The sequence below is a fragment of the Plecotus auritus genome (assembly GCF_963455305.1).
Source record: "Plecotus auritus genome assembly, chromosome: 6".
NCBI lineage: Eukaryota > Metazoa > Chordata > Mammalia > Chiroptera > Vespertilionidae > Plecotus > Plecotus auritus.
Window position 1 is genome coordinate 88,532,068 of NC_137773.1, and position 24,653 is coordinate 88,556,720.

Below are 24,653 nucleotides of genomic sequence, written 5' to 3' on the forward strand. Positions count from 1 at the left end.
CAGTGAGCAAGGCAACCTGGAAAATGTAGTTTTCAGTCAACTGCCCTGAGATAGAGAACAAGGGAAGGGCGAGGAAGGAATGGATCTGAGGGACACCAGGTAAATGACCAGCTAGCTAACAGGACTCAGGACCCAGGCTGCCTCTCTCTAAAATTGTCTTAGTTACTGAACAACACACTCAGGGAGCTTTTGCTCATGTCTACTGTCCCATTTCATCACCTACCATAAGCCTATGAAAGAACAGTGGTAATGCTGGATCCTTCTTGTCCAGAGTTAAGAATTAAATTTAAAAGTCACCTCCTCAGGGAAGCCTCCCCTGACTGCCCCCTTAAAGAAATCCTTCTCAGTCTCCATCTCCCAGCCTGACATTTGTCATGGCAGAAACCATACTATATATTTGTTGGCTGGTGCGGTGTATGACCCACTAGGAGGGACATGTACAAGGACCTTAAGTCTTGGTCTCTACCATGTTCCAATGCCTAAAAGCACTTGGCACATAGTAGGTACTCCATAAATATTTGTACAAGTTTTTTTTAATTGATTTCAGAGAGGAAGGAAGCGGGAGAGATAGAAACATCAATGATGAAAGAGAATCATTGATTGGCTGTCTCCTGCACGCCCCACACTGGAGATCGAGCCTGAAACTCGAGCATGTGCCCTTGACCGGAATCGAACCTGGGACCCTTCAGTCTGCAGGCCGATGCTCTATCCACTGAGCCAAACCGGCTAGGGCTGTATAAGTTTTTAAAACCTTGAGGTAATGGTGCTTGCTCTATATATTAAGTAGCAGAGCTGGAATTTCAAACCCAGGTCTGTGAGCTGTACAGATGCTGGTATTTCTTCTCTGCTGCACTCCTGTCAGCTGCCCCAGGACTCTTCAAACTCTGTGCATCCTCCAGGGCTCAGAGTAAACATCACCACCTCCAGGAAGCCTTCCCCATCCCTGCAGACAGGTCCCGATCTGCTGCTGTGTGTGTCTCCACAGTTCCCTACCCCTCCCCTCTAGCAAGTTTCTTACATTTTATTCTCTTCCTTGCCTAGGTGAGAGTCTGTGTGTCCTGTTAAACTGTTAGCTCCAAAAGGGCAGGGCTGAGGTCTTTCTTTCTTTTTTTTTTAGGTCTTTCTTCTTTTCCACTGTGGCCCCAACACCAGCACATGCTGGACAGAGTAGGCAGGCATCAGCAGGTCAGGAATGAATGAACGAATAAATGAATGTCTCTTGCACATGGCAAGTCCTCAATGTCACCTCTTTCTCCCCCACTCTCCACACACCTTCTGTTCCATTCCCTCAGGATCCCCTCCCTCCTTCCCCTCCCTCTCAGAGTGGATACAGGGGCTCTGGGATTTTGAAGGAGGCACGGGGTTTAAGGCAGTTGAGTATAGCTCTGAAGCACATAGACCCCAGAGCCTAATGACCTGAGTTCAAATCCTGGCTCCTCCACACTCTAGCTGTGTGAACTCGGGTAAGTGATTTAACTTCTCTGTGCGTCCATTTCCACATCTGCAAAATGGGGGTGAGAGCTGTGCTGCCCCCTAGGGCCGTGGGAGAATTAAACGAGCCGTTCCGGCCTGTTTCGGGGCAGCATCTCTTCCCCTCAGCTCCCTTCTGCAATTCCCAGGCAATCTGGGAAGCAAAGGGCTGAGGCTCTGGCAGTTAATGAATCCGGAAAGGATCTCAGCTGTGTCAGGGGAGCCCCGGTGCCAAGTTGGCCTGATTTCCATACCGAGCGAGCTGAGAACAGGCCCTGGTGTCAGACATCCATGCTGTGATTGGCATAAATGCCTGGTGCTCCTCTGACCCTCTTTGGGGGAGCCTGGGGCGCTGCCCAGATCCCCTCCCTGACCGGGTGCACCCACCCTGCAGCTGCTGAGAGCGAAGGCCCGCAGCTAGCACCTGTGACCTTCTCTGGAGACCTGCCCTTGGTTTTTGGGAGCCAGCACACCCTGGAGACACCTCGCAGGTGTTCCCCACCCCCAGGAGCAGCCTATGGTTGATTGATGCAGGAGCCCAAAAGCCCACCCCTTTGCAGTACAATTTACCTTCTGGAGGGAACCCCACCCCCCTGGATCAGGCCAAGCTTAGACCTTACTGGAAACTTCATCCTTGGTCAACCCATTCCCCGCTCAGTTCTACTTCGCTTAGGCCCCACTCTCAATTAATCATGCACTCCAACTCCCCATCTCAGGTTCTGCTTCTCAGGAACCCAACCTAACGTGGGGGGGGAGGGGAGAACAATGACCATTCAATGTAAGGAAGTATTCTTCAAAGCTCAAATTCACACCCAGGCACCAAGTTCTGTCATTTCCACCTACACATGCAATCTGTCAGCCAACCTGAGGGGAGCCCTCGCTTCAAAATGCATCACAAATTCTGCCCAGTCCACCCAATCTACATGTGCAGCGCCCATGGCTCCCCGAGGCTCACTCTGCTGCACTTTTCTGTATGAAACTCCCTACTCCTTGACCCTAGATTAAATGCATCCTGTTTCTTGCCTGTCTCCTCCATGATATTAATAGATCCTCAAGGGCAGGATGATTTTCACTTTGTTCATTGCTGTGTTCTCCAGTCAGAACAGTGCCTGGCACATAGTAGATACTCAATAAACATTTCTGGAATTAAAGAATGAGTTCTTGAATGCATTCATTTACAGACGGTTTTCATTGTCTCTTCCTTGTACAGCTTTATCATCAGAATCTACTCACTGCTCCATCTCCCAATGACCATCTACCCAGTACAGTTGCCTCTGCCCTGGCCCCCTGACTCCCACCCTCACCTCCCATAGTCTGTTCCCACCACAGCAGCCAGAGGGCACCTATGAGCACCTGAGTCTGGTCACATTTTTTTTTTTTTTTCTTTCAAATACAAGCAAAAGTTTATTTAGAAACTCACAGAGGTAGAAAAAGTGAGCCAGCTGGGCTGTGGGAGCTCAGAAAGGAAGTTACAGAGGCAAAGGGGGCCCTTGGAGCTTAGGAGTGAGCGAGAGGGCAAAAGTACGCACCTTGAGAAAAGAAGAGAGGGAGGGAGGGAGGGAGGGAGAGAGAGAGAGAGAGAGAGAGAACGCGCATGCCAGGTCACATTCTCATCTCAAAATCCTGCATGGCACTCATCCAGTGTGGCTCAGTGGTTGAGCATTGACACAGGAACCAAGAGGCTGCCGGTTTGATTCCAGGTCAGGGTACATGCCCTGCTTACTCGATCCCCAGTAGGAGGCATGCAGGAGGCAGTGGATCAATGATGTTTCTCTCTCATTGATATTTCTATTTCTCTCTCTTTCTCTCTCTCTAAAAATCAATAAAAACATATTTTTTAAAAAATCCTGCATGGCTCCCACCTCACTGGGGGTAAAAACCAAAATCCTCGCCATGGCCCACAAGGCCCAGCAAGATCAGCCCAGTCACCTCCCTCCCCTCACCTCCTCCATACTCCCCTCAGCTCACTGTGCTCCAGCCGCACAGGCCTCCTCACTATTCCTGCAACACCCAGAGCATGTTTCTTTTATATCCAGTCTTTGCTCAGGCTATGCCCACTACCTGGAATGTCCTTCTCCTTCCTTCAAATCTTTACTTAAACGTCATGTTTCAAGAGCACTTCCCTGAGCTCCCCTCTCCCCCAGTCAGAACTACATGTATCTCAGCACTAGTCGCCCCCTACTTTAGCAGCTTCCAACACACCATTTGCACATGAATTTTGCGTATTGCCTTCCTTCCCCTCCAGATGTCAGGCAGGGATTTTTTACCTTTTGCTGTTCGTTGCTGTGTCGCCAGCACCTAGAGTAGTGTCCTGCACACAACAGGCACTTGGTATCTATTTGTTATTTTTATTTGTGTGTTTTTTTTTCAAATATATTTTTATTGATTTCGGAGAGGAAGGGAGAAGGAGAGAGAGAGATAGAAACATCAGTGATGAGAGAGAATCATGGCTCGGCTGCCTCCTGCACGCCCCTCACTGGGAATCGAGCCTGCAACCCGGGCACATGCCCTGACCAGGAATGGAACCGTGGCCTTCCTGGTTCGTAAGTTGACGCTCAACCACTGAGCCATGCCAGCCAGGCTATTTGTTGTTTTTAAAAATCTGCACAGCCACCCTCTGAGGTAGAGACTCTCAGCATCCCCCTTACAAAGATGAGGAAACCGAGGCCCAGACAGGGGAAGTACCATGCTTAAGCCGTGGGTCAGAGAGAGGGCCTGTGAGCTGCAGCCGGGGGCCTCTGTGGTGTGTGGGTGTGTGTGTGTGTGTGTGTGTGTGTGTGTGCACGCGCGCGCTTACATGCAACTTGTAGTGTGTGCCAGTCTGAGCCCAAGTGCTGTATCTGCCTGAAAGTGGACACAGGAGGCTGCCAGACAAGTTCAGGCAGATTTTGCATGTCAGTGTCTGTGTGTGGGAGGGAGGCAGTGGGGCCAGGCCCCAGGCAGGTGCGGACGCGTGTCTGTGTTCAACCGCATGTGAATGTGTGCATGTGTGACAGTGCGCTGGAGGACAGGAATTCGTGCATCCACAGCCACGCTGTGTTTGTGCGTGTGTGTGCACGCGTGTGAACGTGCACAGGGGTAGTTCTGCGAGGCTTGGATGGAGCTAGAGCCAAAGTTGAAGGAATGTGGGGGGTGAGGGAAGAACCCCATCAGCCACAGGCCTGTTATTTATAGACGTATCCTGGTTCATAAATTCCTTTTTTTTTTTTATCTCCCTCACTGCTAGGGCCCTATAAATATTCATGAGTTTCCTGCCTTGGAATATTTAAGTAGTTGGAAGGAGGGAGGAGTGGGGCAGGCCTTGAGAGGAAGGAGAGGGCCCCATGTGGTGGTGGGGGGGGGGTACCTGCAGTGGGGAGGATGGGGTCTCTCTGGATTTGCCTTCTCCCCTCCAGCTCCCCTTCCAAGCTGCAGCTGGCAAGATGGGGAGGGTTTTTGGCCAATACGGAGATCTCTCAATGCCTATTATTATTCTTCCCCAGTGTCTGTGGAAAAATACCGCCCACTCCAGGGGCAGGGAAGGTGTCTGCGCTGTTGTCTCAGCCCTGATTCTAGCTCCAGCTTGGAAACTTATTACCCTGGGACCCCCAGCTCAGGAGGGAGGGGGAGACCGCTCAGATGTGCCACAAGACAAAGGCACTCTGGAGGCAAACCAGGCGAAGGGCATGTGTGGCCTCCTGCCTCATCCTATGGAGAGGAACAGGTCAGAAAGACTGGTCCATACGAGAGGGAATGAAGTGTGCGTCTATGGACTGCATATGTGAGCGTGTTAACTCTCGGAATGTGTAAGAGACTGTGGCAGTCAATAGAAATGTCCACAAATTTTCTAGTTCTTCTCTCTAGGACTGTACTTGGGTGCTGTGTGTGTGTGTATGTGCTGTGGTGTGACTATGTGAGTCCCCATGTGTGATGAGCCTGTGCGGAGTATGGGCATCACTCTAGTCTGTATAAGTGGGGTCACCGCCAGCATGGATGGAGGGATGGCCACCCTGGGCATTCCAAGCTGTCAGCTCTGCTGAGCATGTTTCCAGGTCCTTGGGCCTGAGCTAGCTTAAACTTGGGTCCTAGGATAAGCTGCCACTGGAAAGTTCACTTCACTTCCCCTCATTAGTCCTGGAATACGCCACGTCATCTGCCATGGACATTAATCCCAGAGGTCCTCAATAGTTTGAGCAAAGTGGCTCAACAAGCAGGGAGACCCCCACACGGCAAACCTATTCTGCCCTAATTTCCCCACGATCAGCCCATTTTCTGTTTCTATCCTCATGAGCTCTGTTCTGGTCTATCTCAGGATATGGGTTCAGCACTAGTCCATCCCAGTACTCTGGTTCAACTCTGGTCTATCCCAGGAGCTGAGTTAGGCCTTGTCTATCTTACCCTGCTCCACCCAGGACCCAGACTCTGTCCTGGTCTCCTAGGACCAAGTTTGTCTTTTGTCTGTCCCAGATCCAAGTTCAGCCTTTGTCTCTCCAGGCTGAGGTTTGACCCTAGTCTGTCTCGGAGTCAGTCATGGAGTATCTTAAGACCTCAGGGGCACCCTAGCCGGTTTGGCTCAGTGGACAGAGCATCAGCCTGCAGACTGAAGGGTCCCTGGTTCGATTCCGGTCAAGGGCACATGTCCAGGTTGTGGGTTTGATCCCCAGCGTGGAGAGTGCAGGAGGCAGCCAATCAATGATTCTCTCTCATCATCGATGTCTCTCTCTCCTCTCTCTCTCTCCTCTCTCTCTCTCTCTCTCTCTCTCTCTCTCTCTCTCTCTCTCTCTCTCTCCTTCTCTCTGAAATCAATAAAAATATATATATTTTTAAAAAGACCTCAGGGGAATATCCCTGCTCTGTCCCAGGACTTGAATTAATTCCTAATCTCGAACCTGAGCTGAACCTGGTCTATCTCAGAACCCAGTCTCCACCAGGTCTATCTCAGTATCTGCATCCACCTTCCTCAACTTTCACAATCAAGTGAGAAAGCCATAGCTAAAGTCTCCTTTTCCTGAGCATCTCCCAACTCATGGAGCATTTTCCCCCAAGTGCTCAGGACTCTTGGATGAATGTCCACTGCAAATGATTGGTGTGACTAAGGATTACTGAGGGTGAGGGGATTTTATTTTTCCAATGCCATTATCTAAGATTCATTAAAGTAGATTATATGAGTCTTTCTCAAGAATTATTACAAGGCTTTCTTGATGGGCTATTATGAATGGCATTAATATTCACAAGTTGGGGACTTTGAGAATCCATCATGAGGTTACCTCATAAATACTGGAGTTGGACATCCCCATCTGAGCCCTCTCTAGGCTCAGATGCCAAACCTTAGGCCAGGAGTTCAGGAGGGGACTTTGAAGAGGGCTTTCTTCATAGGAAGGCCAACACACTGTCGTGGGGCGATTTGAGCTGAACAGGAAGACTCGAAACATTCTCCATTCTCCTCCACCCTCCCGTGAACTCCCGGAGAAGACGAGAGCCATAAAATGGAGTCTCTCTTCTCCCCTGTTGTAATTGATGAACTTTTGCCCCATCCTGGCCCCTCTCTCCTGTTATAATGGAAGAGCTGCCCTTCATCTTAAGGTTGGTGCAGCTTTTCTTGCTTTGTTCCTCTTCTACCTTCTTGGGAATCTCATATCATCAATAAATTGTCTTTATCTTGCGTAGTCAACCTCTTCCTCTCAAGAAGCACTTTCTCAGTAGTTAAGTAAACTGAAGTCTCTCCTATTAAAAAGCAAAACACCTTACTTGACTGGTCCCTTCATCTGTCTCCTACTTCTCCCCTCCTCTTCTTAGTTGCCTACACCAGTGGTCAGCAAACCGCGGCTCGCGAGCCACATGCGGCTCTTTGGCCCCTTGAGTGTGGCTCTTCCACAAAATACCACTTCTTCAAAATAGACTCAGCCTGGGCAAGTCTATTTTGAAGAAGTGGCATTAGAAGAAGTTTAAAAAAATTGGCTCTCAAAAGAAATTTCAATCATACTGTTGATATTTGGCTCTGTTGACTAATGAGTTTGCCAACCACTGGCCTACACCAACTGCCTCCATTTCCTCACTTCCTGAACTCCCTCCTCCACCACTCCTATCCTGACAGTACCACCAGCATAGCTCTTGCAAACTCCACCTCATGTTTCTAAATCCAACGGATGCCTTTCAGCCTGCCAAGTTTCTTGACCTCTCAGCAGCATTCAACTCTGTTGACTGCCCTCTTTTTCTCCATATGTTTCCTTTTCTTGGGCACCATCACATATACTTGCATGGTTCCCTCCTACCTCAATGCATCTCCTTTGCAGACTCATCTTCCTCCACCTGGCTGTTACATGTTACTCTAAACCCAGGTTTCTCTACCTGAGCGCTATTGATTTTTTTACCAGAAAACAATTGTGGGCATTATAAGATGCTCAGCAGCATTCCTGGCTTCTACCAGTAGTATCCCCTCCCAGTTGCAACGACAAAACATCTCTAGACATTTCCAAATGTCCCCTGGGTGCAAAGTCCTAGCTGAGGACCACCACTCTAGACTCAGCCTAGGGCTCTCTCTTTGCCTCGATCTTTCTCTAAGTGTTCTTAACCCTGTCAAACCTCCCATCACCACCTACATACATATACATCCTCACAACTCCAGATCCAAATATACAATGGACTTCTTGACCCTCACCCTTGGATGTCTCAAAAGTATCTCAATCCCAGCATGCTCAGAAGGAAATGCAAGTCTGTTTCTCTTGAACCTAGTTCTCAGGCGGTACTCCCATGTCACCATTCCCACTGCCCCAGGTCAATGGTTCAGATGCCCAGGCACTATCCCCACCCCCACTCCTACTCCCTCATCAAGTCTGGTTGACTTTAATGCCTAGGTATTTTCATACTTCATGCATGGTTCTCCATCTTTAGCACCACTCGGTGATCCAAGCCACCCCCACAATTCAGAAAGTCTGTCTGGTCTACCTTCATCTACCCTTTCCCTTTCCAGTCCATTCTATACATAGGAGCCTCAGAGAACTTTTACAATGCACATCTGATCATGTTATCCTCCCAACCAAACCTCATTGGTAAGTTCCTTTTATTCTTAGGATATAGCTGAAACTCTTTAACATGGCCCCGAGGCCCAGCAGGTCTGCCCTTTCCTTACCTCTCTGCTTTCATCCTACTCTGTCTTTCCCCTCCAAGGCCTTCTTTAATCTGTCACACTGTCCACACTTCCTCTCACCCCCAGGGCCTTTGCATAAGCAGTTCCCTCTGCCTGGAATACCCTTTGCTTTCTGCTTCAGATCTCAGCTCTGACTTCCTCTGAGCTTCCAAATTAGATTAAATCCTCCTATTAAAAGCTCCTATGACACCAAGGATCTTTTCCTCAAGCTGTTATCACAGCTGCCAGTTCTATCCGTGAATGTTTGATCATACCTGTGTCCTGTTTTGAAAGAAGCTCCATGCATCGATGTCTGCTTGGCTCACCATCTTAACTCCCATGATGAGCACCTAGTAGGTCCTCAAAAAGACTTGTTGAACAAAAACATGGTGGGTAAATGGCCCCGCTGCTTTCAGGATCGAGTTCGAGTGGTATGCCCTGGCATTTGGGGCTCTCCATCACCTCAAGATCTAAGCTCTCAGTCTAGATAAAGATTAGAGCAGAGACCAAAGGGCAATAGATGCCAAATGGGGAGCAATGATCAGCAGAAGCAGGGAGACAGAGACAGGAATGACCAAGAGAATATAGGCCCCCAGGAAGGGTGGTAATCTTGGGGAGACACTGGCCTTCCATGGAGCATGGAAGGGGGTGCAAGCCATTATCTCCCCCCGGTCATTAAGGCAGGGTGACCAGCTGACATCTGGTCTGCTCTTATTCCCCCATTTTTAAGAAATTCTCCCTAGGCCTCATGCTTCTCTCCAGCTACCACCCTGTTTCTCTCTTCCTTTCTCTCACCCCTCACATCTAATCCATCAGCAAGTCCTGATGGCTCTACTACTAAGAAATGAGCCGAATCTCCCCACTGCTCATGATTCCAATGTTTCGGTCTGGCTCAGCCACCACTGGCTTTTGCTTGGACTCCTCCCTGATCTCCCTGCTTCCACCCTGTCTCCCTGGAATCCATTCCCTGTAACAGAAGGGACCTTTAAACATTGGGGATCAGATCATGGCGCTTCTCCCCACTGCAACTTGTCCTCTCATTGCATTTAGAATAGAATAAAAACTAACAACTCACTTTGGCCTGTGAGGCCCTAATGCAGTGTCCCCTGCCAGCCCATACCACCTCATCCCCTCCTCCTCTCAAGCCACCCCAGCCCTCCCTTTCCAGAAGGCAGTCACCGCGCTCATTTCCATTCAGGGACAGTGGCACTTGCAGTTCCCTCTCCCATTCAGGGACATTGGCACTTGCAGTTCTCTCTCCAGAATGTTCCTCTCCTGTCCTTTCCATGGCTGACTCCTCATCTATCAGGTTTCTGTACAAATGTTGCCTCCCCAAACTTCCAAGTGTAAGATGAATAAGTTCTGGGGATCTATTGTACAGCACGATGACTACAGTCAACAATATCTACACTAATAAAAGAGTAACATGCTAATTGACCGTACCTTTGTGACGCCCACCAGCCAATCAGGAGTGAGTATGCAAATTAACCCAACAAATATGGTGGGTTAATTTGCATACGCAGGCACCGAGCAGCTAGGGGTGGGGTGGGATGCTTGCCATGGCAATGACACAGGCCTTCTGCACCACCCCAGCCACTCCAGGCCTCTGGGCAGTGTGGGAAGGCGGAAAGGCAGCTCTGGGCAGAAGCAGAAAGGCAGCTCCGGCCAGAGCGAAGGCGGTGCTGGCAGCCAGGGGAAGGAAGGCCCATTCTTGCATGAATCTTCGTGTATCAGGCTTCTACTTGAATTATATACTTGATAGTAGATCTTAAATGGTCTCACCACACACACACACACACACACACACACACACACATAATTATGTGAGATGATGGAGGTGTTAACTAACTCTAATGTGGCAATCATTTTGCAATATATACATATATCAAATCATTTCATTGCACACTTTAAACTTACACAATTTTATACATCAATTATATCTCAAAAAAACTGGGGGAAAAGTCACCTCCTCAGAGAGCCTACCCCAATGTCCCAACAAAATGAGGTTCTCTGGTCACTTTCTTTCACGTCTATTTTTTTTTTTTTTTACAGCACTTAGCTATCCAAAATGAATTTGTTTAGTTATTTGCTTACATGTTTATTGTGTCTCCAGTATAAATAAACATCACAAGATAGCGGCAGATCCATGATATTCACAGCTGTGTCTCAGCACCTACGACAGTGCCTGAGCCTAGGCACTCAATCAGTTGGTCCAGTGAGTGAATGAATGAATGATGATGTCTATCACTGCCTCCCCTCCCAGTGCCCCTTCCCAGAGAATGCCCTTACCTGTAAATACCTCCTGAGAGGGAGACCTCCCTACCCACATGTTCCCAGGGGCCCAAGTGTCCAGCCTCAGAGAAATGGACAAGTGGATTCCTGATATATGTTGAAGGCAAATTCTCCAGTCCAGGGAGTTGGAATTGAAACATGGAGGTCAAGGTGATTAAAAGGTGTGGGGCCATGTGGAGCTAAAGGTTCATGGGGGACCAGAGGCTGCAGAAGCCCAGAGTCATGGACAGGCTAGAGTGAGGGGTGCAGAAACAAAGGGTGCTCAGAGCGGGGTGGGGACAGGAAAGTAGAGATTTGCTTCTAAATCCAAAGTAGCCCCAGCCCCACCGCCACCCCTCTGCACAGTGCTATTACTGGATGATCATTTCTCACGTATTTGTTTATTACTGGCCTCTTCCCACTAAAATGTCAGCTGCATGAGAGCAAGCATCTTCTCCATCTTGTCTACCTGGTGCATAGTAAGTGCATAATAGATATTGGCTAACTAAATTGAGAAATGGGTGAGTGGATTATTGTTTTCCAGGTCTCTGGAAGCCTCAGCTATTGGATTTTGTGAGATTCCCTGCATTCATTACATGAAGCTCCTATTTCACTGGGCCATTTTAGGCGGCTTTCTATTCCAAACTGACTCTCGGATACCCAACCACCCCTAAGCAGAGAGACCGGAACTGTGATGCTTGGAGGCAAATGAGGATGAAGAGAGGTGTCAGGAAAGAGCCCACCAGTGAGAGAGGAAACCAAGGTTTTCAAGGGCTGGCTCTCTCAAGGGAGAGCAGGAGAGGAACAGATGAAGCTGGGAGGCTCGAGGGACACCGGGCTGGGTGCCAGGTCAGGCAGGGGGATGAGAGGAAAGGCTGGGAAGCTAGACACAAAGGACCAGGGTCCATCTGCATTTCCTATGGTAATAACGATTCCACTCAATGACAGTGATGGTCCCTCACATGCACTGGGCTCTTCCTTGTGCCAGGAACCACTCTGAGCCATTTCTGAGCACTGGCTGCCCCGATTAGCTCTGATGGGAGGGGGTGTCAACAGGGAAGAATCTCCACTAGGACAGCCAAGTGAGCAAGGCTCTGTATTCTTGGATGGTGTGACTCTGTACTCCCTCTCCACTCTTGTTGGCTTCAAAATCTCCCTTTGCCAGAAGTCCAGGGACTATGAAGAGATTTGGTTATTTGTATCCCAAAATAGTGGCATGTAGTTGTTGGGGCATACAGGGGTTCTGTGAGTGTCTGTGGACATCAATGTTTATCCACCGGCATCTGTGAGCATCATTCTGGACACATATGGAACATCTGGACACATCTGTGACTAGCCATGTGTATCGATGCACGTACCTGTAAACCCAGACGAATGCCAGTGGGCATCAGTGGACATGTGCAAGTGTATGTGCACTGTTGCCCACGGCCATGAGCATTTCCTTCCGTCAGACACGGTCACAGCATGCTATTCCTTTATACTCGGTACAGTTCATGAGCCCGCAAGTCAATCTTGATATTTGTATACCGGATATATTTATGTTTATCTGCCTCTCTCCTTGAGCATTCATGTCCATGTGCCGCCCTACAGCCATGTATGTAAATGTGCATTGCCTAGACCTGCAAACAGCCCTGCCACAGTGTGCCCATCACACAGGTGAACGCCTCCTTAAAAATACTCTTCGTCCACCCTAGCCAGTTTGGCTCAGTGGTTAGAGTGTCAGCCCGGGGACTGAAGGGTCCCGGGTTCGATTCCAGTCAAGGGAACGTACCTTGGTTGCAGGCTCGATCCCCAGCCCTGGTTGGGGCGCATGTGGGAGGCAACCAATTGATGTGTCTCTCTCACATCGATGTCTCTCTCTCTCTCTTTCTCTCTCTCTGTCTCTCCCCCTCCCTTCCACTTTCTCTAAAAACCAATGGGAAAATATCCTTGAGTAAGGATTAAGAACAACAACAAAAAAGACAGAAAGAAAAAAGAAAAAATAATAATCTTGGCCCTCTGTGTGCTATTCTGAACAGCCATAGATACATGTGTTTGTCCACCCAGAAACCACAGACATGTCACGCATGTCCACTTAAGAACATGCATGCCCTTCCACGTCTAATGCTCTACATCCATATGCGTTCGCCTGCCTGTGTCTGGAAACATTCCCACACTCCTCTCAGTAGGCAGTGACATCTGTGTACATTCTCCCAGCTGCCCTCTCAGGGCTCCCTGACTAACTCATTAGCATTGCAATCAGCCCTGAAACACTCCTGCGGAATTCATGCTTTACAAATAAGCCTGGGGTCCTGCTGAGGTCACAGGGCACTTACCAGGGCTAATGAAGCCAGCCTCGGCCAGGCCAGTGGGGGGTGGGGAATCCCGGCCTCCCGGAATAGCCAGGGAACGCACTCACCAATGAGCACACTCCCCTTCCTCCGACTGCACCAAATGTCCCAGCCAGTGCCTGTCTGCAGAACCGAAGTCACATTTCAAGGTATTTCGAGTTTACGGCCCCAGCACTGTCCGGGCACCACACTAAGGCTGCATCACCAGATCTGTCACCGTGCTGACGGCTGCACCACTCGCCGGGGCGCGACACTGAGGGTTCCATCAACAGACGTGTCATTACACCGAGAGCTGCGTCACCTTGTTGGACATTACAGTCAGGGCTGCAGCATCACGCCTGTCTTCATGTGAGGCCTGAATCGCCCTCTAGGTCATACCGCGAGGGCTCCGGGCTGAGTATTACACTGAAGGCTTCATAACTAGAAAGTAACCATTGAAAAGCATCGTTTTCCCTCTGCACTGGTGACTCCTCTGTAGGGGGTGGGAGGGGCAGGCAGAGGTGCGCTTGCGAGGTCATCGGAAGGGGGCTGGTAAGTCTATAGCCACGGGGGAAACTGGGGGCTCTGAACTCATGCACGAAGGGAGGGAGGCCACAGAGGGCAAGGGGCAGACAAGAGCTGGAACCCAACCCTTCTCGTTCACCAGTGCTGAGGGGCTGGGGCTGGGGGTATGGCCAGCTCCTCCTGGAAGCTGTAGACATTGTCATGCCTCCAGGCTCCCAGCCAGGGGCCCTGCAAGACATACCTGGCCATGCCCTCGAGGAGAAACGCCCGACACACGTGGGCATGCTGGGCTCAGACATTCTCCGGAGAGACAGGCTCTGACCTGCGCCTACATGTCCATGTGCTCAGACATGCCCAGTGGCCATCGGACTCTCCCCATACAAAGCGGCATGCCTGCCACAGAGACATGCCAGGCATGTTCAAACGTGCCATGATCTACCCTGACACGCAGGGCAGGCTCCATGTACATGCACACGCCCCGGCACGCTCTGAGTCTATACCCATGTGGCCACCTTGCCCTTCCGGATGGGTTGACGGGGCGCGGAGAGAAGGCTGTTATAAATTAAACATTGAGACAGCCATCCACTCACTGGCTGCTTCTCTCCCAGGAGGCTGCGGGACGACAGGGTGGAGGAGAGGGCAGGGGAAGAGTGGCTCGCTTAATTAATTAGTTCTAATTGAGATATCTTTGTAAATATCTCTTTATTGAAAGACAGGAGCCCGTCGTTTCCTGGGAATTTGCCATCTCTACTCGTCTCCAGCCCCTGAGTAGCGCAGAAATGACAAGAAAAAGACAGAGCAGTCCAAAAGGCTGCTTGAACCTCAGCTGTGCTTCTGATAATGACGGCAGCGACGCTCTGAGATGCAAGAGATCCGGGCAGAGTGGTGGGCAGAGAGACCGTGATCCAGGCAGGAGAGATGGGGAAACGGAATCACGGGAATCACTGGGCAGGAGGCAGGACAGCAGGAGCCGGGAGACAGTGACACAGGCAGAGGCAGAGACGCAGGAAGAGGGAGCGACAGGCGGCGAAACTTCACAACAGGGAGGACCAGAAGTGGGGACAGGTGGACCCGCGGCTGGGCAGACAGACCTCCCTCTGCCTTTTCCCAGTCTCCCCATCTCCTGGGCAAACCACCCACTGCGGCAGCAGCAACAATCACGCCTGATTCCTTCTGGCCCTGCGGCCCTCCCCTTTGCTCTCCCTCCCCCATCGCTCCTGCAATCATCTCCCTTGTTCAAAATGAGCTTCTGCAGCTGCAGCCCAGACAGCTGTTCCATCCTGGAGCCAGCACTGGGGCTGGATCCTAGAGGGGCATATGTCCTCCTGGTGGCAGGGGGGAATGGGGATGGGGGGAAGGAGAGGGGGTCACTGGATACCCCAAGAGTCCAACACCCTTCAAGGGCTCGTGATGGTCTGGCCTGCCCAGCACCCCCCACAGGTCCTGGCTCTATCCTGACTCAAGAGCTTTCTCAGGTCTGAGAATTCTAGTCTCTCCCCCACCCCCTGTCAGGGTTCTGGACGTGAGACGAGACTCTGGCAACATGAAAATAGACTCTCAGAGAGAGAAAGACAGAGACAGACAGACAGACTGAGAGACAGAGACACCAAGAGACAAGAGAGAATCAGAGTGGAAAGAAACAGAGACAGAGACACACGGACAGAGAGGACAAAATAGACTCAGAGAGGACAAAATAGACTCAGATAGAGACAAGACAGAGATGGGAGAAAGACCTTATGACAGAGACAGACAGGCAGGCAAAGAGATAATCATCAATATTCACTCAACAAACATCTATTACATGCCTGCTGTGTGTTATGAATACACAGCTAGAAAGAGAGAAGGAATAAAGACAGTTAATGGAACAAAGATATGAAAAAGAGAGAGAGAGAGAGAGACTCAAAAGACGAGAGTTTAAAAATAGAGACGCGTTAAGACTGAGAGAGACAGGGACTGGGAAGGAGCTTGGCCCCCCTGGTCTCCCAGGGGGAGCCTCTTCCCTCCCACGCGTGAACACATCCAACCCCACATCCGACTCTCAAAGCGCCTGGGGCCCCCAGAGGGCTGCCTTTCTTCCTCGCCCAGCTTCCCGGCTGCTCCCTGGCCGAGCTTCACAAAGAGGCATCAATCACCAGGGCCAGAGGTGAGAGGACGCTGGGGGCCTGAAAGACGCCAAGAGGCAGAAACCAGAGCCTCCTCTGGCAGAAGAGGAAGCCAGCGTTCGCCTCACTCCAGCGGCCCAGACCACCTGGCCTTGAAAGCTGCCTGTGGTCTGACTGGGTGGGCGAAGGCCACACCTCAAGCCATTTCTATAGGTGTTGGCATCACACTTGGGGTGGACTGGGCCCAGGGTGGTGGTCACCTCATGGGTTAAGGCTCCTTCCTACCTTCCCAGCTCCTCAAACACACACCCCGCTGTCCCACTCCAACACTTTCACAAAGCCCCACCCCCACTTCACTTGGCCTCTCTCCCTCCACCTTACCCGCTCTGCCTTTGCTTTATTCATCCTTCATGTCTCAGGGCAAATGTCATCTCCTCGGGGAAGCCTTCCCTGACCGCCCTTCCCAATCGCATGCCCTCATGGCTCTGCATCAGCTCCTTCCTCGCCCCTATCGAACTGCAATTACACAGTCATTCGCACCGTTCCACGCTGCCTGTGTCTCCCTACGGAGCTTTGTGAGGGGGAGACCGAGTCTCTCCCGTTTGCTGCTGCGTCCCCAGCCCCACCCAGGACTCGGCACGTGAGGGGCTAACACTGCTCCCTGGGGATGACTGCCCTGCTCTTTGGTGGCAACACCCCCCAGACCTTTATGTGGGAAGTTGGCAACGTGCACCCTTTCTGGACACTCGTTCAAACCAGGACTCGAGAAAAACTGCTTTGAGAAACAGGCCCTTCTGAGCCCTGGGAGAAGACGCGGGTCACAGGAATACTCTTCCAGACCCACGGGTGTCCGCGGGAGGACTCAGGGGCCGTGGTCTCCCGGGGCAGAACCGAGACCATTCGGAAAACACCTACCGCTTGAACTGAGATGTTCCCGGTGATAAGCAAGAGGGGCAAAGATTTTGCTCACATGGCATTTCCAGTTCTGATGGTGGTAAACAAACAATTACCATGATGATTTCCGATCATTAGGAGTGCTGGGCAGAAAATAGAACAGGTCCACATAATAGCGCGGGGACGTTTCAGCCGAGGCAGGCAGGGACATCTTTCTGAGGAGGTGACATTTGAGCTAGGACCTGAGCCGTGACAAGGAGCTGGCTAGAGGGAGGGTTACGGGAAGGGTGTTCCCAGAGGGTGGCACGGCAAGTGCGAAGTTCCGGAGGCGGGAACAGGAAGAGTGTAGAACCCGGCCAGTGTTGCTCAGTGGTTGAGGGTGGACCCATGAACCAGGAGGTCACGGTTCAATTCCAGGTCAGGGCACATGCCCGGGTTGCAGGCTCAGTCCCCAGTAGGGGGTGTGCTGGAGGCAGCCGATCAATGATTCTTTCTCATAGTTGATGTTTCTATCTGTCTTTCCCTCTCCCTCCTTCTCTCTGAAATCAATGAAAACATTTTAAAAAGAGAAGAACAATGTGGAGGGATAGATGAGTGGTCCAAGATCTGAGATTCAGGCAGGTAGGGTCTTGTAATAATAACGGTGATGGCGAGAAATAACAACAGCTAACTTTTATAGGCACCTTCCATATGTCAGGCACACTGCTAAGCACAATGCTATAAGGTACATCTGGCTATTATCCCCATTTTATGGATGGAGAAACTGAGGCTTCACAAGTTGGGCCAGGGTAAGGAGTTTAGATTTTGGGCAAGTGAGGTGAGCAAAAGTTAAAAGGAGGCAGATTTCACACTCACCATCTTGAAGTATTTTCCAATAATTAGGTCTCTTGAAAAAATGCAGTAGGCAGCCTCATATTAATTCCTGACTCCTGTCCCCTCCAAGGCTCCATCTTTGACACTCAAGATGAAGTACAGGCACCTCAAGCAAAATCCCTTTGTGACACAGACCCTTCTGACCACTCGGGGCCACTTCCACACTCCCCCTAACCTGGTGTTAGGTCTCCGCCCACTCTGAACTGCCTCTGAGCCTCTGAGCCTTTGTCCATGCTGTTCCTTCTGTAGGGATGCCCTTGCTCTGTCTTCATCTGGCCAATTCCTTAAAGACACAGTTTGGGCATCATCACCTCCAGGAAACCTCCACGGCACCCCAGCCGGTATCAGCACCCCTCCTCTGTCCCATAACACTCCAAAACATCACTAGCATCTCTGTTGATGAGACTGTGATGTGACTGAAGTTGGGGGCGTTGTTTATTTTTATATTCCAGAGTCTAGAGCCCTTCCCAGTTCAAAGTAGGTGTTTAATAAATATTTCCTCACACTTTGAGGTGTTTGAGCAGCAGCTGTGAGTCCACGATTGGGAGCAGGTGAATATGGCAGGTGTGGTCAAATCCACAATCACCTACTTTTCTCCACCTGCCTGGCCCCTGCTCTGGTCCAGTCCCCATCATCACTCACCTGGACCAGTGCAGTCATCTCCTCCCTGGTCTCCCAGTTCCCACCCTCACTTCCTACCCTGCCCTTCCCACTGAGGCCAGAGAGAAACTGAATACCTGAGCCAAGTCCATCCCTCCTCTGCTCAGAACCCTCATTAACATCCCATTTATTCATTGAACAAGTATTTCTTTTTTAAAATATATTTTTATTGATTTAAGAGAGGAAGGGAGAGGGAGAGAGATAGAAACATCAATGATGAGAGAATCATTGATCGGCTGCCTCCTGCATGCCCCACACAGGGGATGGAGCCCACAACGCAGGCATGTGCTCTGACCAGGAATCGAACCATGACCTACCTCCTGGTTCATAGGTCACCGCTCCAACACTGAGCCATGCTGGCCAGGCTTAACAAGTATTTCTTAAACACAAACTGTGTATTAGGCCCTGGGCTAGGCATTGGAGCTACAACAATCAACAAAAATTGATTTTTTAAAATATCCCTTCCTCAAGTTGCTGACATCATAGTGGGGAGAATCAGACAAAATAAATAAGCCAAATACATAGAGTATATTAGAAGGTTAAAAGAGCAACAGAGAAAAGGAAAGCATGAGAGGGAAGGGGATGCATGAGGAGTTTCACGTTAAATCTAAAATTCCTACAAGACTCCCCATCTCAAACATGATGTGGCTTCTGCAACCAGCCCACCTTCATCTCCTCACACTCCCCTGCCACCCCTTGCTCACTCTGCTCCAGCCACACTGGTTTCCTCACCATTTCTCGAACATTCCAGACATATTCCCACCTCAGGGCCTTTGCACTTGCTGTTCCCTCTACCCATAATTCATTTCCTCTAAGCCCATCTCACTTCCCTCAGATCTCTGCTCAAATGTTGCCTCCTCACAGAGGCCACTCAATCTAAAAGTCCGCCTTGTCACTCTCCACTCTGCTTTTGCTGACTGCTGTGTTTCTTCATAGCACATTTCAGCACCTGAAACAGTGTAAATTTTCCTATATACTTATTTCTCCCCACCCTGCCCTAGAATGTTAGTTCCACGAGGACAAGGATATCTGTCTATTTTGTTCACTGTTGTATCTTGATACCTAGAATAGGGCCTGGCACATTATAGGAACTTAATACATATTCATTGAATGAACGAATGAATGAATGAATGAATGAAGACATGCTCTAAGAGAATTCTTGTCACGTAGGATGAAAGGAGGAGAGATTGAGTGCAGCAGTACAGTATTTAGGGTTGTTCACACATATTAGGCCATTCCTCTCCACACAGGTCATGGTAGGACCACACTTCTTAACCCTCTTTGAGGTTGGGCATGCCATGTGACTTGCATTGACCAATGAAATGTGAACAAAGGTAACATGTGTTACCTTCAGGGCAAGGCTCTAGCTGGGGGTGGTGGGGAGGATGGAGGGTTGCTGGGTTCTCCTTTTCCAGTCTCTGTGATTACATCACCATAGAGCCTCCATCACCCCGGATCCCTGAGTGACCATCATGGACAGTGCTCTCCAGCCAACAATGGACACGCAGTGCAAGAGAGAAATAAATCACTGAGACATGGGGCTGTTTGTCACTGCAGTGGAACTCGGCCTCTCTTGACTCATATAGAGCATCTGGGGTCTTTTCCTCCTCAAAACTGTCAAAAAAAAAGACATGGATTCTGCACTTGGGTTCTTCACAGGAAGGTCCTCAGAGAACATTTTGCTGATAGCTGCTTAGCCCCTCCCATTCCTCTCCTGAGGAAGAGGGTCCTTCCCAAGCAGACTAGCCTCGTCCATCTCCCCTTTCTTCCCTCCAGCCCTTAAGGATGCGGGAATGGACAAGGACATAACATATAAGGTGCAGGTAACTCACTTCAGGCCCCATAATGACAGCGGCCGGTGGCAATGAGGCTGGCAGCTTTTAGTCTGGTTCTGGATTTATGACCCCCAGGTGAGGAGCCATTCCATTGAAGGCTCACATCCCACAAGAATGGTTTATGGCTGGGAGTTGGCCAAAGATAGCAGCAGTGGCAGCTTCCTCCCCATCCTTTCCAGAGATGGTCTATAACACCCTCTCTTAGAATCTCTTGGGATGCTAAGTTGCTCCTCTGGATCAGATCGGGCAGGGGAAGCCAGAGACAAGAAGGCCCAGAGAGTCTGGGCTCACCAGCTCTCACACCTCACAACTGAGGCTCTTTATTAAGCCAAATACCAGCATTCAAACTTCTGCCTTGTAACTGGGGATTCTCACTCCCTGCGCTCCTGAACCCGTCAGCTTACTTACCCATGTTGGTGCTCCATAGCTTCTTACAACTCCTCCTTACTAAGCACCTGCTATGTGCCTAGTCACTCCCATTTGTTCTTCCCACTCCTTAGGAAAGTGGATTATTGATTTAAACACTTAAAAATATTTATTCCAGGCATATTATGTGCTTAGCTACAATGGCAAACAAAGTACCTCCTCCTTACTGAGCACCTATATCAGCAATGTTCAACTGGTTTGCCACAAGAATTTTAAAAACGTGCAATACCTGACTATTTAGTCAAGGGCACTGACCTCTTTTCCCTTAGATTGTCAAATAAAAAAAAAAAAATGACAACAGCCAGCACCACAATAGCCATCTAGCATGAATGAACCAATAGTATACCTTTTTTTTTGTCAGCTCAGCAAAAAATATATTTTTGGTGTGCCGCAGAATTTTAGTAATTAGTTTATATGTGCCATGAGACGAAAAAGGTTGAAAATCGCTAAGCTATGTGCACCCAACCATTTGTTTCCATTTGAAAGTTGAATCCTTGAATCCTTATGAAGATTTGATTGTTGATTCAGCCACTTGACAAATACAGAGTGTCCCTGTATATACACTTTAACAGCTGACAGCTCAATTTTGAAAATGAACTGTATTTTTAAATTTTTAAAAATATATTTTTTTATTCATTTCAGAGAGGAAGGGAGAGGGAGAGAGAAACAACAATGATGAGAGAGAATCACTGATCAGTTGCCTCCTTGCACATCCCCCACTAGGGGTCGAGCCCACAACACCAGCATGTGCCCCAATTGATCGGGAATCAAACCATGACCTCCTGGTTCACAGGTCCACGCTCAACACTGAGCCACGCCGGCCCGGGGGTGGGGGTGGGGAATGAAATGTATTTTAATAACCACTGTCTTTATAATTATTCAAAGTGTGTATATACATTTTGGGAGACATTCTATATTTATTGCATGCCTACTATGCATCAGGCCTTAGGGTTCAGTAGTGAGCAAAACATTGATGTCCACGTGGGTCCTATGGTTTAATGGGGAGTCTGACTCTCCTTGACAATGGGGATATTGGAGCTTAAAGAGATCAAATAATTTCCCTCAAGGTCATCCTGCTAGTAAATTTCAGGGCCAGAATTCAAACCCAGGTGTCTGACTTGGAGTCCTGTCTCTAACTGAGAATCTATATCAGGCACTGGGCTGGGGCTTTCAAGCATACATGTGCTTGACACAGAGGAAGCACTCAATGATTTTGTTGACTAAACAAGATGGATGGAAGGATGGATGGAGAGATGGATGAATAAATAGAGGATAGATGAAGAAATGGTTGGATGGTGGATAATGATTGAATGGAGGGATACTGAATACATGGAATAGAGAAATAGACAGATGGAAGGAGAAATGGAGAGACAAATTATGGCTAATGGATGGAGAGGTGGATGAAGAGATGAATGGAAGAATGAAAAGATAAATGGATGAGTGGATGGATGGATGGATGGATGGATGGAGAGATGGATGGAAGAATAGAGATGGGTGGATGGATGGATGGATGGGTGGATGGATGGAAAGCTGACAGTAGATCTGTTAACCATGACAATTCTGTGAGGTAAGAATCACCATGCCCATTTTATAGATGAATAAACTACACAGAGGTGAATTCACTGGCCCAGAATCAAGAGCAAGTCATAGAGCAAGTTGGGAGAAAGTCTGGATCCCACCTAGATCTATGAGATACTCCCAAGACCCTTCTAGAACACCTTCATGTCACAGTTCCCTCCCAGATCCTGGCTCTCACTCCACAGAGCCCTTCTGGCAAAGCTTAGTGAGACTCAGGGGTGGGGTGGGGATCAGGGGTGGGAGAACTATTAGCTTCAGCAGGCAATTTCATGGAAGCATTGATCAAGGTGCTATTAACTACGGATGGGCCAGAGTGGAGACCAGGTCTGTTTGAGCGCACACACACACACACACACACACACACACACACACATACACACACACACTAATATTTACAGAAAACACATGGTACACAAAGGAATCCACCCACATACATATAATACAAGGTAGGCATAGATACACACTTGCACATATATGCACACTCTTCTGAAGACATACATGTCTACATTTAAAATGCACATAAAATACACATATGCATATGTACATACTTGTACAGACACATATGCACACACACAATCATAACTCAGAGACCCACTCTTACACACTTATGTACATGTTCCTCAGACATAGCATATGCTCTCATTTACACACCATACACTGCACATAATCCATGCACACATTTACAAAAACTCGCACTCCTAAGATGGTGGGGGAGAGGAATCTGGCTTCTAATTTCAATGAGACAACATCATCTTTCTTGCCCCTCAGAAGGTAACAACAAGAAGGCTGTCTCATGTATGCAAACTCACATGTGCACATGCAATCACATGACACATGCAAATCCACAGTCAGGGACATACAGCTGCAGATACACACTTAGGTGCATCTGCACCTAGACACACTCACTCAGGGACACACTCACACTCGTCCTGGGCTGCACCCTTACACACGAAGATACACTTAGACCCTCATGCTGGCAAAGCACATGAACTTTCTCGCAGCCCCCTTTCACACACCCACCCACAGACACACTGAAATTTATGCAGAGATGGGCACACCAGGGCATACTGTGAGACACACAGAAAGACACTGGTTCACACACTGGCTTCAAGTCTGAGAATTTGGACTGAAAGCCCTCACCTGTGCCAAACCCAGTGCCATTTCTCCCCAGGGGCTGAGCCAGCCAGGCCTGGGCACAGTGCATGGCACCCCCTCTCCGCTTGCCTGAAACTCTTTGGAGCAAAGACCCCTTTTCTTTCATGGAAGGGATAGGAAGAAGCAGCGTGGTAACCATTGGAAGCTAGACCGGGTTGCTGGCGAAGTTGGGGGGAAATTAAGCAGGAGAGGGAGCCCAAGCATCCCAGCTCCATGCAAGGGGAGGAGTCCCGCGAACAGATTGAAGAGGGGAAGGGGTGGGAGGGACATATCTGGAGGAGGCTGAGGGAAGTTTTCGATGGAGGATGCCTCCCCGCCTCTCCTCAGGACACCAGGACCACCATTATACACCCCCTCCCTCCCCTCCAGCTCTGTGGCAGGAAAGCTAGAGGATGAAGGTGATAGAGGGTAGGATGGCATGGGGGAGGGGGCAGTACTGGAGCTTCTGGGGGCAGCGTCAGCCTCCGCTCAGGCTGAGACCCTTCTGGGAGGGCAAGTTATGGGAATAAATATTCAGCACGTGGTAAGGCAGGTAATGAGGAGGGAGATGCTGGGGCGGGGGGTCGGGAGAGAGACACGCACACAAAAAGAGATACACAGTCAGAGACAGCGCAACAGAGACAGGGAGAGACAGAAACGGAAGCAAACCACAGGCAAAGGAATAGAGACAGAGAGACACACACACAGGCAGACAGACAGACACGGGACTATTCAGAGACACCGACGCAAACAGGGAGAGATCCTGAAGGGGAGGCACTCAGAGACCCCGAGGCTGCCCCGTTCGGAGGCAGTGTCCCCCACCCTAACCTCCGCTCTGTCCCACTCAGCCCGGACCCCGCCGCCTCCACCCCGGGCGGAGCGAGCCTCGTACATGGTTGCCACTCGGACGCTGCTCACTCATAATAAGAAATAGCAATAACAGTAGCTGAGGGTCCCGGGCCCGCCGCCTCTGCGCCCAGCCCCAGCCCCAAGAGGGCGCCCCCGGGCCGGGAAACTGGAGGACGGGGGTCCCCGGGGGCTGCGGCGGCGGCGGCTGCACGGGCACCACGCCCCCCGGGAGCGCCCCCCGCGCGGCAGCCACTCACGATTTTCTCGGAGGCGCCGGCGCGGGACACAGTGCCGTTGAGCCCCACGAGGGAGGGCAGCGTCTGCGACATCCAGTTGGTGACCATGGCCATGGTGCTCAGCACGGCCCCGATCTTGAGCAGCGGCACCGACATCGCGCCCCTGCCTCATGCCCCGCGGCCGCCCGCCGCGCGCCCCTGCTCCCGCCCGCCGCCTGGCGCTCCGTCCCTCGCCGCCCAGCCGCCCCGGGGGCGCGAGCGCGAGCTGGGGTCGGACCCGCCGGCCGGGGGGCTCAGGGACGCGGGCTGCGGCTCCGCGCGCCGGGCGGGCTCCGCTTATAAAGCGCCGGCTCGGCCCCCGCCCCCTCCCGCGCCTCCGCGCCGGG

At 50.3% G+C, this 24,653-nt stretch overlaps 1 protein-coding gene across 2 annotated transcripts in view; it reads right to left on the bottom strand.

Moving 5' to 3' along the window:
* Positions 1 to 24,653, bottom strand: part of OLFM2 (olfactomedin 2) — a 67,123-nt gene that overhangs the window by 24,251 nt on the left and 18,219 nt on the right. Inside the window, exon 1 of one of the 2 annotated variants that reach the window (XM_080674825.1) lies at positions 24,289 to 24,649. The exons of the other annotated variant lie outside the window; for it this stretch is intronic. Coding sequence (XP_080530951.1) covers positions 24,289 to 24,423 — 135 coding nt within the window. The 5' untranslated portion in view covers positions 24,424 to 24,649. Of the gene's footprint in view, positions 1 to 24,288; positions 24,650 to 24,653 lie in introns of those variants that run through there. 2 annotated transcript variants of the gene reach the window in all.